This window comes from Pleurodeles waltl, chromosome 3_1 (genome assembly GCF_031143425.1).
Source record: "Pleurodeles waltl isolate 20211129_DDA chromosome 3_1, aPleWal1.hap1.20221129, whole genome shotgun sequence".
NCBI classification, from domain to species: Eukaryota; Metazoa; Chordata; class Amphibia; order Caudata; family Salamandridae; genus Pleurodeles; species Pleurodeles waltl.
In genome coordinates this window covers 1,630,238,531-1,630,256,389 of record NC_090440.1, presented here as the reverse complement: position 1 = coordinate 1,630,256,389, position 17,859 = coordinate 1,630,238,531, and the positions used below count along the sequence as shown (strand labels likewise).

At 45.7% G+C, this 17,859-nt stretch overlaps 1 protein-coding gene across 1 annotated transcript in view; it reads right to left on the bottom strand.

Annotated features, from left to right (window-relative positions):
- Positions 1-207: 207 nt before the first annotated feature.
- BBS5 (Bardet-Biedl syndrome 5) overlaps positions 208-17,859 on the bottom strand; it is a 137,655-nt gene continuing 120,003 nt past the window's right edge. Inside the window, exon 12 of the mRNA XM_069225288.1 lies at positions 208-2,684. Coding sequence (XP_069081389.1) covers positions 2,583-2,684 — 102 coding nt within the window. The 3' untranslated portion in view covers positions 208-2,582. The remainder of the gene's footprint in view (positions 2,685-17,859) is intronic.

The following is a 17,859-nucleotide window of genomic DNA, read 5'->3' as shown; positions in this document are numbered from 1 at the left end:
TGCCGGGGCTGGGTTTGTAAACCCAGTACATCGGGGCCAGGAGACATCAGGTAAGTTGGAAAGTCTCAGAACGGTATCTCGACCAGGGATACCACTGTGGCTAATCATTATGAGGGTCTACGTTGAGACAGACAACTGGTCAGAACCTTCCCACAATATCTAGCCACTAAGATTTAACTAGTGAACTCCAAAACAGAAATGACAGTGCCATATCAATATGTTTTATTAACAGTTCATAAAACAATTTTACAGTAGCATATTAAAATTGTACAAGCGGAGAGAGATACAGGAAGACAAATATCGTAAATTAAATGCAATTTAAATATACATTATTTATAACTTGCATATACTATCTACATTCAAAGAGCCAAACAGGCATTTATTTACATAGCCAACTTAAATGATTGCCAAAGTAACGCAGTAGCATCTCACTTAAACAACATCATTACACATAATCAGTGTTAGCAGCAGATGCTTCATTGCCTCCAGGAAGTGGTAGTGCTGTAGAGAGTTTGCCTGCTCACTCAAGGTAACTTAAAGGGAGACACATAATAAAAATAAGAAACCCTCGCCTTCATGCGCTATTCAGGAGACACTTTGTTAAAGTGTCAGAGGCCCCGGAGAAAAGATATTGAACTAAAAAATTGACAGAGAGCAGTTAGGGTTTCTGCCACAGCAGCAAACTCCGGGTGCGGCAGTACACTTGATTTTTCTGCTTTTCACGAACTCCCCCTTTTCGAGTTAGAGGTGTGATTAAAAACACGAATGCAGAGCAGCTGAACAATACAGGCCTCCTCACTGGGCATCATTCTGCCCTGCCTTCAGTGGATCCACTGCAATGCTGGACACACTGAAAGCATTGGCAGGTAAAAGATAGAAAAAAGATAAACATTTTTAAAAAGCGCACAAATGCCCGTCGGTGTCTTGGCCCTGTCACAGCTTGAGCGGATCCCACCAATCAGACCACTGATTGGAACAACCACATTTTCAAACACTTCCTGAAATAGGAGTGGTCAGCCAACACACGAAAATCATGAGGCAGAGAATTCCAGATTGGACTTCACATGCCTGAAACATCTCCCACCTCAGTGGCACCGTTTAATTCTGTGTACTGTCACCTTTTCCGGAAGCTGACCCTAAAGTCCTTTGGGGTACACAGCATTCGAATTTGCATCAATATATTTAGAACCTAACTTATGAAGCGGTTTAAGCACTATTCAAAATTATTTAGACATCCAAAAAGGTATAATGATTTCTAAAACAGTTATCGGAGGAATTTTAGAAAAGTTTCTAGGGAAAATGTCACTGGCTGGGCAAAGTGCAAAACTGTAGCATAGTTTGAAGCAGTCAGTCCACGAAGGATGAAAGGAAAAAGCAGCATAAAAGTGCCCACTGTGTTCCTAACAGGTTTCAGGACGTGATTCTGAATACAACACATACAGATTCATTGGAAACATTTAATAAAATACAATATGTGGTGGAATGCGAAATGAAATCAAAACATGCTCACCTATCAGTTGAAATATTAACACGCTGCATATGGGGTATGATGGGTATATTAAATAAAAGCTGTTTATTCAGCAGTTTCCATCGAGGTTACACATTACAGAAGGTGCAGAGAACACTTGTGCTATACACTTTTTCAAGAGTCAGTCTTTCAAGCAGCATGCTATGTTCCAGCCATAAATCAAGCTCAATGACAGAATACATTAGAAAATACAGATCTAGATTTGTATGTTACCTATTGGGTTCACAGAGTTTCCTTTAACAGACATTAGGAAACGCACTTGAGTTCATGAAACCTAGTTTGAAAAAAAAAATTGGCAGTCCAAAAAACCTACAATATAAACTATTTTTGGACACGCATTGCTACAAGAACTAACCTTTTCAACAACGACTCGAAATCGGTGGTGTTGGGAATTTTTGTTCTGAAGCTGAAATATAAGTTATTGCTACTCCAAAGCGAACGATGGAAAACTGCATAAGGTAACAGAGGCCTGGCACCATCAACACAAAGGTTAGTTAATTTATTGGGAAATAGTGTAATTTGCAGCTTTACACCTAAAAGTCTAAAGGTCTGCATCGCTGTTTGTCTGCTAGGATCCAATGGCCAACACTTGCTTGGCTCTGCTGCTTCCCCCACAGTACAGATCTTACAGTGGACTTTTTACATACTTTTTATGTCACTGAAGGGTAACTTTCCCTCATATAAATTACACAGAGTAACAGTTTTGCGAATCATGTGACAATATAACAACAGGGCTGCAACTGCATTCTATGAAGATATGAAATTACCATTTTAACATAAAAGAACTTGAAGCACTGAATGACATACAAACTGAAGTTTCTAACGGAGCTTTCCATAGGTTATACAGCAATCTGTTTATGGAGATCACATCAGTCATTAATGCACACATAGAAAAGGTTCTACCCAACGTTCCATCAGTGTGCTTTGAGACCTACTGGTACTGTCTCTTTAAATGTACTCCTTTTTCGTTGATCTTCTGTGTTAGTGAATGTTGACCATCCACACATTTACTATAAGTACAAAATGACATTATTTACGAGAAAAACAACACAATTTAATTTATGACATCCCACAGACCCTGCAAAGTGAATCCATCCTTCAGTTTCTCAACTGCAAGTCCTAGCTCCTCCGAGTAGACAGGTTCACGGTCTTGTTGCTTGTTGACACGAAAAAAAAAAAGTGTTGATAGTTATTTTGAGTGCAAAATCGGGCACTCCATCATTAACAAGGTAACATACAGTTCAGACAGTGCAACATATGAACCACGACCTCCTGGTGGTCCAGCTACTAGTAGTTCTTGCTCACTGTTCTTGGCACCTGTACGGAGATCCTGCTACTGGGAGGTACAGAAAGGCTCTTGAGAAAAGTCTTGTAGATTTGCAGTATTAAATAGGTGAACCCTCCTCACATGCCTCTCTGGCCCAGATTATGAGGCGGGCACAGCAGAATCACTGTACAGCAGTTCCACCTGATTAGGAGTGCACCAGTGTCCCATGCTCTCCATCTTCTTTTCCACCCATGGAATATGATTTGCATCCCACCTGCACACTTTGCCTCGCCCTTTAACCTCATGAACATTACTGTGATTATCACCTTCTAAGGCTAATTCCTGGTAGCAAGAGCTGTATGGTCAAAATACAGAGTAACGCCTGTTCCCTTGCTCGGTGTTGAATTCATTGTTAATAATAACTTCTCTTCCATCTTTGTGCTGTTAATCTTTTCAACAAGCTAATGCCTCACCATCTAATCATGCTAAGCTTTGAGGATAATGCGGGCAGAGTAGCCATATGTGCTTCCCTTAGCTCCCCAGGCAACTCTCTTCATGCTAGAAATCTAGAGCTTTCAACTACTACCTCATGCATTCATTTTGTTGTCATAGTTGACATCCAGCAGACATATGGCCAACTTCAAGCTTATCCAGTTTCTCCTGCCTTTTTCATGCTCTAGTGGTGGCAAATGTTTCAGCAAGTCTTTGTTCAGCATCCAAACAAAGGGAGCGATTCACATAAAAGTAGTAAATCTTCCACATTCTGAATTCACAACCATTCCCAGGAACAGGCAGAGGAAGCTGTGCCGGGTGCAGGTTTTCTTGCAGATTCCTGGAATGGTCTTGTGACATCCCCAGTGGGATCCTATTCTTGCCTCAAGAACCCCAGAAAATCCTTCCCTTCCCACCATAAAAAGCAGAGTTAATGACCAGCCTTGGTTAGGGTAAATCTCCAATACCTTCCAGGGTGGCAAAGGGTAAAGAAATGTGTTTGTGAATACCCTCAATTGTACACTTATGGAGATTCCCAAACTTTCAAGACAAACCATACATTGGAACGCCCCTTTCCCTCAAGCTTGAGCACGATTTGTGCTAATGACCTCTGTAAAGAAATGGCTCCCTGTTGCAGTTACCCCCCACTTTTTGCCTGATACTGATGCTGACTTGACTGAGAAGTGTGCAGGGACCCTGCTAACCAGGCCCCAGCACCAGTGTTCTTTCACCTAAAATGTACCATTGTTTCCACAATTGGCACAACCCTGGCACCCAGGTAAGTCCCTTGTAACTGGTACCCCTGGTACCAAGGGCCCTGATGCCAGGGAAGGTCTCTAAGGGCTACGGCATGTCTTATGCCACCCTAGGGACCCCTCACTCAGCACAGACACTGCTTGCCAGCTTGTGTGTGCTGGTGGGGAGAAAATGACTAAGTCAACATGGCACTCCCCTCAGGGTGCCATGCCAACCTCACACTGCCTGTGACATAGGTAAGTCACCCCTCTAGCAGGCCTTACAGCCCTAAGGCAGGGTGCACTATACCACAGGTGAGGGCATAGGTGCATGAGCACTATGCCCCTACAGTGTCTAAGCAAAACCTTAGACATTGTAAGTGCAGGGTAGCCATAAGAGTATATGGTCTGGGAGTCTGTCAAAAACGAACTCCACAGCTCCATAATGGCTACACTGAATACTAGGAAGTTTAGTATCAAACTTCTCAGAATAATAAACCCACACTGATGCCAGTGTTGGATTTATTAACAAAATGCACACAGAGGGCATCTTAGAGATACCCCCTGTATTTTACCCAATTGTTCAGTGCAGGACTGACTGGTCTCTCCCAGCCTGCTGCTGAGAGACGAGTTTCTGACCCCATGCAGTGAGAGCCTTTGTGCTCTCTGAGGACAGAAACAAAGCCTGCTCTGGGTGGAGGTGCTTCACACCTCCCCCTGCAGGAACTGTAACACCTAGCAGTGAGCTTCAAAGGCTCAAGCTTCGTGTTACAATGCCCCAGGGCACTCCAGCTAGTGGAGATGCCCGCCCCCTGGACACAGCCCCCACTTTTGGCGGCAAGTCCAGGAGAGATAATGAGAAAAACAAGGAGGAGTCACTGGCCAGTCAGGACAGCCCCTAAGGTGCCCTGAGCTGAGGTGACTCTGACTTTTAGAAATCCTCCATCTTGCAGATGGAGGATTCCCCCAATAGGATTAGGGATGTGCCCCCCTCCCCTCAGGGAGGAGGCACAAAGAGGGTGTAGCCGCCCTCAAGGACAGTAGCCATTGGCTACTGCCCTCCCAGACCTAAACACACCCCTAAATTCAGTATTTAGGGGCACCCCAGAACCTAGGAACTCAGATTCCTGCAACTTACAAGAAGATGAGGACTGCTGAGCTGAAAGACCCCTGCAGAAGAAGAAAAGAAGACACCAACTGCTTTGGCCCCAGACCTACCGGCCTGTCTCCTGCCTTCTAAAGAAACCTGCTCCAGCGACGCTTTCCCCAGGACCAGCGACCTCTGAATCCTCAGAGGACTGCCCTGCTTCAAGAAAGACAAGAAACTCCCGAGGACAGCGGCCCTGCTCCAAAAAGACTGCAACTTTGTTACAGAGGAGCAGATTTAAAGACCCCTGCAAATCCCCGCAAGAAGCGTGAGACTTGCAACACTGCACCCGGCGACCCCGACTCGACTGGTGGAGAACCAACACCTCAGGGAGGACCCTCCGGCGACTCCGAGCCCGTGAGTAACCAAAGTTGTCTCCCCTGAGCCCCCACAGCGACGCCTGCAGAGGGAATCCCGAGGCTCCCCCTGACCGCGACTGCCTGACTCTAAAATCCCGACGGCTGGAAAAGACCCTGCAACCGCAGCCCCCAGCACCTGAAGGGACGGAACTTCAGTGCAGGAGTGACCCCCAGGAGGCCCTCTCCCTTGCCCAGGTGGTGGCTACCCCGAGGAGCCCCCCCCCTTGCCTGCCTGCACCGCTGGAGAGACCCCTTGGTCTCCCATTGGAAACCCGATGCGTGTTTGCACACTGCACCCGGCCGCCCCCGCGCTGCTGAGGGTGTACTTTCTGTGTGGACTTGTGTCCCCCCCGGTGCCCTACAAAACCCCCCTGGTCTGCCCTCCGAAGACGCGGGTACTTACCTGCTGGCAGACCGGAACCGGGGCACCCCCTTCTCTCCATTGAAGCCTATGTGTTTTGGGCACCTCTTTGACCTCTGCACCTGACCGGCCCTGAGCTGCTGGTGTGGTAACTTTGGGGTTGCTCTGAACTCCCAACGGTGTGCTACCTTGGACCCAAAACTGAACCCTGTAGGTGGGTTACTTACCTGCAAAAACTAACAATACTTTACCTCCCTCAGGAACTGTGAAAATTGCAGTGTCCACTTTTAAAACAGCTATTTGTGTTTTATGTGAAAAGTATATATGCTACTGTAATTATTCAAAGTTCCTAAAGTACTTACCTGCAATACCTTTCAAATGAGATATTACATGTAGAATTTGAACCTGTGGTTCTTAAAATAAACTAAGAAAATATATTTTTCTATAACAAAACCTATTGGCTGGATTTGTCTCTGAGTGTGTGTTCCTCATTTATTGCCTGTGGGTATGTACAACAAATGCTTAACACTACTCCTTTGATAAGCCTACTGCTCGACCACACTACCACAAAATAGAGCATTAGTATTATCTCTTTTTGCCACTATCTTACCTCTAAGGGGAACCCTTGGACTCTGTGCATGCTATTCCTTACTTTGAAATAGCACATACAGAGCTAACTTCCTACATTGGTGGATCAGCGGTGGGGTACAAGACTTTGCATTTGCTGGACTACTCAGCCAATACCTGATCACATGACAAATTCCAAAAATTGTCATTAGAAATTGATTTTTGCAATTTGAAATTTTTCTAAATTCTTTAAAGTCCTGCTAGGGCCTTGTGTTAGTCCCTGTTAGCATTTCTTTTAGAGTTTAAAAGTTTGGTAAAAGTTTGAATTAGATTCTAGAACTAGTTTTTAGTTTCTTAAAAAGTATTCCAACTTTTAGAAGCATAATGTCTAGTACAGATGTGAATGTGGTGGAACTCGACACCACACCTTACCTCCATCTTAAGATGAGGGAGCTAAGGTCACTCTGTAAAATAAAGAAAATAACAATGGGCCCCAGACCTTCCAAACTACAGCTCCAGGAGCTTTTGGCAGAGTTTGAAAAGGCCAACCCCTCTGAGGATGGCAACACAGAGGATGAAGATAGTGACTTGGAGGAAAATTCCCACCTTCCAGTCCTAACTAGGGAGAACAGGGCCTCTACAGCCCTGTCTCCAAATGTAATAGTCAGAGATGCTGCTTCCCTCACAGGAGGGACCAACATCTCTGAAATCACTGAGGATAATCCCAGTGAAGAAGACATCCAGTTAGCCAGGATGGCCAAAAGATTGGCTTTGGAAAGACAGATCCTAGCCATAGAAAGGGAAAGACAAGAGATGGGCCTAGGACCCATCAATGGTGGCAGCAACATAAATAGGGTCAGAGATTCTCCTGACATGTTGAAAATCCCTAAAGGGATTGTAACTAAATATGAAGATGGTGATGACATCACCAAATGGTTCACAGCTTTTGAGAGGGCTTGTTTAACCAGAAAAGTAAACAGATCTCACTGGGGTGCTCTCCTTTGGAAAATGTTCACTGGAAAGTGTAGGGATAGACTCCTCACACTCTCTGGAAAAGATGCAGAATCCTATGACCTCATGAAGGGTACCCTGATTGAGGGCTTTGGATTCTCCACTGAGGAGTATAGAATTAGATTCAGGGGGGCTAAAAAATCCTCGAGCCAGACCTGGGTTGATTTTGTAGACTACTCAGTGAAAACACTGGATGGTTGGGTAACTGGAAATGAAGTGCATGACTATGTTGGGCTTTATAATTTGTTTATGAAAGAACACATTTTTTTTATTTTTTTTTATAAAGAAACTTTATTGATTTTGCATGAAACAATAATGTATACACTTCAACATGATGCCAACGGGCATCAAACAATAATGGTCAAACCCTAGGTCCCGCTATACACTGTGAAAACATTGCGCATATTCTAGAGCTTAAAAGCCCGCCATACCCTCCCACTTCCCCCATATTTTATTATGTTTATGTAAGCAACCTCTGGCCTCATATACAAGTCTCTCCCGCTGTGCACACCAATCCACCCCCCGTCTCCACTTAGTCAGTGTCGGAGCAAGTCTGGCCTTCCACTCTGCCATTATGTCTCTCTTGGCCACTAGGCATGCCACCCCTAAGAAGGACCGATCTGTTCTTCGCAGCCCTGTGTCTCCCATGACCCCCAGAAGGAGGGGCAGCGGCAACCTCTTTACCTCTACTTGTAAGACCCCAGAGATCTCCTGCACCACCGCTTCCCAATAAGCCACTATGGTCGGGCATGCCCATACCATGTGGAAAAAATCGGCTGTGTGACTCCTGCAGCGGGGGCATTCCGCTGAGGGGCGGAGGCCCGCTTTATGTAATTTGGCGGGTGTGAGATATGCGGTATGAAGAAAGTATGTTTGTATTAGCCGGAGGCGGAAAGAACACATTTTAAGTAACTGCTTCAATGAAAAGTTGCATCAGTATCTGGTAGACCTAGGTCCAATTTCTCCCCAAGAATTGGGAAAGAAGGCAGACCAGTGGGTCAAGACTAGGGTAACCAAAACTTCCACTGGGGGTGACCAAAAGAAAGGGGTTACAAAGCCTCCCCAGGAGAAAGTGGGTGACACTAGAAACAAAGAAAAAGAGTCCTCTGTAGGCCCCCAAAAACCAGACCAGGTGGGTGGGCCCCGAGACACAACTCAAAACAAAGGTGGGTACCAGGGTAAGAACTGGGATGCCACTAAGGCATGGTGCCATAACTGTAGACAGACAGGGCACCACACCAAGGACACTTCTTGTCCCAAAAACAAACCCCCTAGCAAAATCCCAGGGGTGACCAGTGTAGCCATTGGGGATGACTCCTCAGATGAGGAGGTCTTCATAGCCTTCAACTGGAAAAAGGGCCCAACAGGTGAGTTGGAGATTCCAGAGGGAAGTAGACACTTCCACCACCTACTGGTGAATGGAATCCCAGCCACTGCCCTGAGAGACACTTGTGCCAGTCACACCATTGTGCATGACAGGCTGGTGTTCTCAAACCAGTACATCCCAGGTGAGACTGCCAGAGTAAGAGTTAGCCCAGACAGGGTCACTGATAGGCCTGTGGCTTTTGTGCCCATAGAAGTGGGTGGGACTTTTAGCTGGAGAAGGGTGGTAGTCAGTACAGACCTCCCCCTTGATTGTCTCCTTGGAAATGACTACCCAGAGGTTAGTCAGAGCCCAAGAGAGGAACTGGTCCAGTGCCAGTCCTCTCCCAAGGATTCTGGAGGTCCTGCCCCTGCAGTAACTGCAAGCAGGCCCCAGAAGAAAAAGAAAAGAAAACAGTGTAGGAAGGGTGGACAACCTTTAGCCAAGGTTCCAGCAAGCCAAGGAGATTCTGCTCCAGTAGGGGAGAACTCCAAAAGTGGCACTGGTAAAGTCCAGCCTGACCCACAAGAAGTCCTGGCTAGTCAGGCAACTGTTAAGCCTGAGTGGGTGGCTCCTCAGCTAACAGAAGAAAGAGTGGAAGAAGGGTGTTTTCTACAAGATGTGGTAACCCCCCACTCTAATACAGCAGACAGGCACCCTGAACCCAAAGAAGTTTGTAACTTAGCCCCTTCCCTTGTAGGTGAAGAGCTAAAGGTGTGGTTCTGGGCACTGACAGCTGTCAGTTGCCTCTGATGGGTGTTAGCCTTTATGGCTGCACTATCCTTGGCATGGTGGTCCGACCCCATCCCAGATAGCAAGTTAGGCCCCCTGACCCTGTTGGTCATGGTGGGGTTACTCCAGCTCTGGGTAACCTCTTTGGGTAAGCTAAGGGTGGCCCTGGCTAAAATAAGATTAGCAGAGGTGGATACCTCTAACCCCAAACTAGAGAGAATGGGTGGAGACATTAAAAGCACAGACAAGAGGCAATTCAGACTAGGTCCTATCACTGTGGAAATGGGTCAGTTCCCCAGAGGGAATGACCTGAACAGGAGGATGTAAGGCAGAGTAGGCCCTGCAACAAACCAGCCTATTTCCTCTACTCTTCCTCGCCTGACAGACTAGGAAGACTCTCCCAGCTTTGGCTGAGTCTCCTGGCCTGTGGGCTGGGGGGGGCTTGTGTAAAGAAATGGCTCCCTGTTGCAGTTACCCCCCACTTTTTGCCTGATACTGATGCTGACTTGACTGAGAAGTGTGCAGGGACCCTGCTAACCAGGACCCAGCACCAGTGTTCTTTCACCTAAAATGTACCATTGTTTCCACAATTGGCACAACCCTGGCACCCAGGTAAGTCCCTTGTAACTGGTACCCCTGGTACCAAGGGCCCTGATGCCAGGGAAGGTCTCTAAGGGCTGCGGCATGTCTTATGCCACCCTAGGGACCCTTCACTCAGCACAGACACTGCTTGCCAGCTTGTGTGTGCTGGTGGGGAGAAAATGACTAAGTCGACATGGCACTCCCCTCAGGGTGCCATGCCAACCTCACACTGCCTGTGGCATAGGTAAGTCACCCCTCTAGCAGGCCTTACAGCCCTAAGGCAGGGTGCACTATACCACAGGTGAGGGCATAGGTGCCTTAGACATTGTAAGTGCAGGGTAGCCATAAGAGTATATGGTCTGGGAGTCTGTCAAAAACGAACTCCACAGCTCCATAATGGCTACACTGAATACTAGGAAGTTTAGTATCAAACTTCTCAGAATAATAAACCCACACTGATGCCAGTGTTGGATTTATTAACAAAATGCACACAGAGGGCATCTTAGAGATACCCCCTGTATTTTACCCAATTGTTCAGTGCAGGACTGACTGGTCTCTCCCAGCCTGCTGCTGAGAGACGAGTTTCTGACCCCGTGCGGTGAGAGCCTTTGTGCTCTCTGAGGACAAAAACAAAGCCTGCTCTGGGTGGAGGTGCTTCACACCTCCCCCTGCAGGAACTGTAACACCTAGCAGTGAGCTTCAAAGGCTCAAGCTTCGTGTTACAATGCCCCAGGGCACTCCAGCTAGTGGAGATGCCCGCCCCCTGGACACAGCCGCCACTTTTGGCGGCAAGTCCAGGAGAGATAATGAGAAAAACAAGGAGTCGTCACTGGCCAGTCAGGACAGCCCCTAAGGTGCCCTGAGCTGAGGTGACTCTGACTTTTAGAAATCCTCCATCTTGCAGATGGAGGATTCCCCCAATAGGATTAGGGATGTGCCCCCCTCCCCTCAGGGAGGAGGCACAAAAAGGGTGTAGCCGCCCTCAAGGACAGTAGCCATTGGCTACTGCCCTCCCAGACCTAAACACACCCCTAAATTCAGTATTTAGGGGCACCCCAGAACCTAGGAACTCAGATTCCTGCAACTTACAAGAAGAAGAGGACTGCTGAGCTGAAAGACCCCTGCAGAAGAAGAAAAGAAGACACCAACTGCTTTGGCCCCAGACCTACCGGCCTGTCTCCTGCCTTCTAAAGAAACCTGCTCCAGCGACGCTTTCCCCAGGACCAGCGACCTCTGAATCCTCAGAGGACTGCCCTGCTTCAAGAAAGACAAGAAACTCCCGAGGACAGCGGCCCTGCTCCAAAAAGACTGCAACTTTGTTACAGAGGAGCAGATTTAAAGACCCCTGCAAATCCCCGCAAGAAGCGTGAGACTTGCAACACTGCACCCGGCGACCCGACTCGACTGGTGGAGAACCAACACCTCAGGAAGGACCCTCCGGCGACTCCGAGCCCGTGAGTAACCAAAGTTGTCCCCCCTGAGCCCCCACAGCGACGCCTGCAGAGGGAATCCCGAGGCTCCCCCTGACCGCGACTGCCTGACTCTAAAATCCCGACGGCTGGAAAAGACCCTGCACCCGCAGCCCCCAGCACCTGAAGGAATGGAACTTCAGTGCAGGAGTGACCCCCAGGAGGCCCTCTCCCTTGCCCAGGTGGTGGCTACCCCGAGGAGCCCCCCCCCCTTGCCTGCCTGCACCGCTGAAGAGACCCCTTGGTCTCCCATTGATTCCCATTGGAAAACCGACGCGTGTTTGCACACTGCACCCGGCCGCCCCCGCGCTGCTGAGGGTGCACTTTCTGTGTGGACTTGTGTCCCCCCCGGTGCCCTACAAAACCCCCCTGGTCTGCCCTCCGAAGACGCGGGTACTTACCTGCTGGCAGACCGGAACCGGGGCACCCCCTTCTCTCCATTGAAGCCTATGTGTTTTGGGCACCTCTTTGACCTCTGCACCTGACCGGCCCTGAGCTGCTGGTGTGGTAACTTTGGGGTTGCTCTGAACCCCCAACGGTGGGCTACCTTGGACCCAAAACTGAACCCTGTAGGTGGGTTACTTACCTGCAAAAACTAACAATACTTTACCTCCCCAGGAACTGTGGAAATTGCACTGTGTCCACTTTTAAAACAGCTATTTGTGTTTTTTGTGAAAAGTATATATGCTACTGTAATTATTCAAAGTTCCTAAGGTACTTACCTGCAATACCTTTCAAATGAGATATTACATGTAGAATTTGAACCTGTGATTCTTAAAATAAACTAAGAAAATATATTTTTCTATAACAAAACCTATTGGCTGGATTTGTCTCTGAGTGTGTGTTCCTCATTTATTGCCTGTGGGTATGTACAACAAATGCTTAACACTACTCCTTTGATAAGCCTACTGCTCGACCACACTACCACAAAATAGAGCATTAGTATTATCTCTTTTTGCCACTATCTTACCTCTAAGGGGAACCCTTGGACTCTGTGCATGCTATTCCTTACTTTGAAATAGCACATACAGAGCCAACTTCCTACAACCTCCAAACAATGTAAATGAGCTTACACCTGCCAGGAATCCATTTGGGATTTCCTAGCAGACATATTTGGCTGTAAACTTTTATTACTGTTTGTCACTTCAGGAGCCGCTTTAGTCCTTGTGTGAAGGTTGGTGCTCTGAATCTGTCCGAGCCCTTACTACTGTGCTACCCATTGCTCTACTCATATGGAGTGTGCATCATTAGACTCTTGATCACTTTGCTCTTGCTTTTCTTACTTGCATTGATGTATGAGGTTTTGTCTGTGGTTGGGTCACTGGCTTCAGCCCTCCTAAAGATTTTCGCTAGCGAGGCTGGGCTTTTGAAGTGCCTATTTTGCATGGCTGTTGACAAGCAACCCTCAATTACCTACAGCTCCATTGCATTCTTATTATTTAACGTACTGAAGTTGTGCTATAGTGCCGCCTTTTCTAACCTTGCCATGAAAGCTTCTATGAAATTCAACGGGCTCCTGGCATGCCGAGTTGAACAGGTCCTAAATTCTCTTAGAATTAAACTGTGTACATAGTGCATCAGTAAGGGCTTTTTCAGTGTCAGTCTTCTTTCTAGTGAATGTTCTCATTGGGTGCCAGGCCCCAAGCTCCACTAGGACAATCAGAAGATGACGCTTTTGTAAGTCCCATGATTCTCCTGCTGCTACAGGAAAGTCTTACAGCGACTCCAGCCACCTCTTCCAAATAAGTCCCAAATTCCATGTATCAGCCCCAGCCCCTACTATTAGGGATGTCACTTTGAGGGAGAAATTTGAGTTGTTGTGAGCGGCACTCTTCAGGAATAGTGGTGGGCACTCTGCTAGCAACAAAACTATTTTGTGGCATGTCTTTATGTTTGAGATTGCTTCAGTGTTTTGACACAGCCCATATGTCACAGTTTTGCCGATTGTTACATATTGAAGGCAGAGAAACTCTGGTATTTATTTACATTCTTTCTTTGTGAATATGCTATTTACGCATTAGAAGGCTCTTCAAAAAGTTAACTTACACTTGTTAGTAATTTACATGTGCAACTTACCCTTGCACTTTTGAGTAACTCTACTACGTTTGGCTATTCAAAAACTACAAGTGTAAATGTACACAAACGTGTAAGCTTGCATGTTTACAGCCACTGGAAAAGGGAATGGAGCCAAATTTAGGAGTGTAAGTTCCTGCTGCCAAAAAGAAACCTACTAAGTCCAGCACCACACATGGTCAAACAATGATACTTCAAAAGCCCCCTCCATACACAATAATGGAGACATGGATATAAAATAGAAGCCCATAGGAAATAAAGTTAAATTAAATTACATTATTTAAAACAGTTGTAAAATATAAATAAATACAATTAATAGTAAAACAGTATATACAAATAAAACATTTATTATTTAATTATAAAATATTTTAACATTTTTGAACTTACAGAATAATGTAACATTAATTTTTATTTACAATTAATTAAACTAGTCGTTAATTAATTCTACACATTGCACTTAGAAATATTAATGCATAGTAAAATTGTGTATTTTAATTTAAGTGGGATTTGTTTTAGTTTAAACTTGCATTTTTAAAAATAATTACATTTTAATTCAAAATTAAGTTAGTAGTGCTGTATCATTTTTACTACTGGTCCACAGTTAAAAAAAGAAGGAATAATAATATTTAACATGAAAATAGTCTTACTAATTCATTATAAAGTTTAATAAACTTTTTAAATCTTCTCTATACTTTACCATAGGCAGACTTCCACCCTGACTTTAGAATCTCTCTAAAGTATAGTAAGGTATGGGGCAAAGTAAAAACATTTATTTAAATAAAAACAAATAAAAATATTTCTATGTTAAATATTAATGTATGCTAATTTTTTGTATGTGTTTTAAATGCAGAACAGAATACAAAGTTAGGAGAGGTGCTGGTGGAGATTTTGGAGGTTCGTGAATAGCATTTTCACTAACCCTAACACTTTGCTAAATAAACTTACTATAAAATTCCGTTTGTGAACAGGCCTCTATGAGTTTTAATTTTGTTCCTTAGCTTCTCTTTTGTTTCAATGCTTTGTAGGTCTGCTCACACACATTTGCATTTATATAAGCAACACTTCCCACAAGGGTGGGCTCTCAAAGCAGAGCAAGCAACATGAGCCACAGTCTTTCAACCTCCCTGCACAACCACTGTATCAATGTGGACTACCCAGAACAGATGTTGAAAGTGCTATGATGTCAAGACTGCTTGATGGGTTCACTGATGCTGGACAGTACACCAGGTTGAATTCAAACAATTCTTGATGACGCTACAGGAAGAGCTATTTCAGAGGCCAACACTGTATGCCTGATCAAGCACCAACTTTATTGCCAGGTACGGTGTTTTGCATGTGCGTTGAAATGAGTTCAGGCACAGGTATATTACTTGTCCATTTTTCACTATTAGTACCAACTCTGATATGCTTATTTGTCTGATTTTGGGAGACTTTGGCCCTAATTTTGACAATGGCGGTAAATGCCGCCTACCGCCACGGCGACGGCCGCCAAATGACAGTCACTGCGGCTAACAGCCGTCTGCCAAATAATGACCACAGCTGGATTTCCGCCACAAGAAGGGCAGAAATCCGTCTGTGGCCATGCTGGGGGATGGCGTTGAGGTGGCGCTGCTACGACCAGCAACGCCACGCCAGTAGACCGCCGCCAGCCGTATTATGAAAAATAATACGTTCTGGCGGTGTTCTGCTGGTGGGCGCTGCTGGTGGTAGCAGCGCCCCGTCCCTTGCCGGAAGACAACCTGGATCCAGGTAAGATGGGTTTCCAACAGGGGTGGTGGGTGGTGTGTGTGTGTGTGTGTGTGTGTGTTTGGGGGTGTGTGCATGAATGTGTGAGTGTGTGCATGAATGCAAATGTATGTGTGGTGTTGTTTGCGTGCGTGTATGCATGTGTGAGAATGCAGGTATGAATGGATATGTGAATGCGTGTCAGTGTGAATGTGGTACGAATGTGTGCATGAATGAATCGATGCATGCGTATATGAATGCGTGCATGCTTGTGTGAGTGAGTGTGTGTATGCGTGGTGCCTGTGTGTGTGTGTGTAGGGAGGGTGGAGGACTGGAAGGAGGGGGGAGAGCGTGGATGGAGGGTGGTGGGTGGGTGGGGGGCATTTGGGGAGTGTTTGGGGTGGGGGGGCCTCCTATCAGTGACAGGGAAGGCATTCCCTGTCACTGATAGGGCCTACCGCCATGGTTTTTGTGGTGTTACGAACGCCATGGAAACCATAGCGGTAGGGAGGGTCAAAATGCCTGAGGCGGTTCAATAGCGGCCGCTGGGCTGGAGATTCTCATCTCCAGCCCGGTGGCTGCTACCGGCATGGCAGTCGGAGTGGTACATTGGTGGGTTGGCTTCAGCCAACCTGCCAATGTCATAATGTGGCGGTATGTACCGCCAGCCTGTTGGTGGTACCACCGCCACATTACCACCGACCGCCGGGGTCAAAATGACCCCCTTTGTCTTAACCTACGGAGTCTCTAACGCTGTTCTGCTGATGACTATCCTGTCTGTTACATACTTCCTGCGCAGTCCCTGGGACAGGAAGTGGTGTGTCTTTTCTGTGGATGTGGGAGGATTCCTTTCTGCAGAATCCTTGTATCCTACTGATGGTATGACACTGCGCATACAAGAGAGCAATCACGCATGTGAACAAGATTTCGTATTATTGCACTGCAACACCAGGGTTGTGACAAATGAGTACCTAAGAGGTTGAGGGAAAAAAGAAAGAGCAAGAAAGAGTCCTGTGGAGGATTAAGCAGTGAGAGTTCTTTGGTTGGTCAAGGACACTATTTGTTGGGGGCTTAGGACAATCAGGTTGGTCTTCTTTCTTTCCCTGGTGTAGGGAAACATGTTTTTGCCTTGAATGACAAAAATATTGCCACATACGACTTATACAAGGGAATTTCCAATAAGGATCCTCACTTAACAGAAGTGAGCAGTGTGATGCTGAGCTTCAGACCATTTGAATGCTTCAGATAATACAGATGGTTCTACAGATTCAACAGGATACAAAACAAACCATAATTTTGGTAGGGTAGGTTTGACAAAGGGGACTGTATGCTGATCCCCTCATTTGTAGTCAGGGAAGGTGTTCCCATATACCCTTCACCCAATGGTGTAGCCTTCATCACCCTGAACTCAAAAGCTCACAGTTGCACAATTGGCTTCTGAAAGACTAAAGGGTCATGCTTTTATGATACAGCTAGTAAATATTAAACTTAAACAAAGACTACTGTGCTTTGTGACCTTATGCCAGTGAATGGCCGATTCTATGGTGGGTGTTAATAATATCATCAGCAGCCATTTGCAATTCCATCATCAGTGGTACATGACTTATTTTTCTAACTGGCACTGAAGAGCTATAAATGTCTACTGAAAGGGTTTGGGTAGAAGCACTGAGAAGACCTACAGTGATTTAATTCAATCCCAGTGGTGTTTTATTTGTTTTAAATGTCTGATGAATCATCAGTTACTCGCTCCTTACAGGCCTATGAAGTGTGATTTCTGCCTGAAAACAATATAGTGTTGGCTTTTCCATTTGAGCCACTTCATACTTAGGATTTCAAACACATTATTTCTAGAACAAGTTATAGATGGTAATGGTCTTTCCGGGTAGAGACCCTAACTAACCACAGATTCCTTACCTTTTGAATATTCGCCAGGCATCACACTGGGTCCGGAAACTTTTGCGCAGTAGGTGGCTGTAGGAAGTTGGCTCTGTATGCACTATTCCAAAGTAAGGAATAGTATGCACAGAGTCCAAGGGTTCCCCTTAAAAGTAAGATAGTGGCAAAAAGAGATAATACTAATGCTCTATTTTGTGGTAGTGTGTTCGAGCAGTAGGCTTATCAAAGGAGTAGTGTTAAGCATTTGTTGTACACACACAGGCAATAAATGAGGAACACACACTCAGAGACAATTCCAGGCCAATAGGTTTTTGTATAGAAAAATATATTTTCTTAGTTTATTTTAAGAACCACAGGTTCAAATTTTATATGTAATACTTCAAATGAAAGGTATTGCAGGTAGGTACTTTAGGAACTTTGAATAATCAAAATAGCATATACAGTCTTCACATAAATCACATATAGCTATTTTAAAACTAGACAGTGCAATTTTCACAGTTCCTAGGGGGAGTAAGAGTTAGTTAGTTATTGCAGGTAAGTAAACCACCTGCGG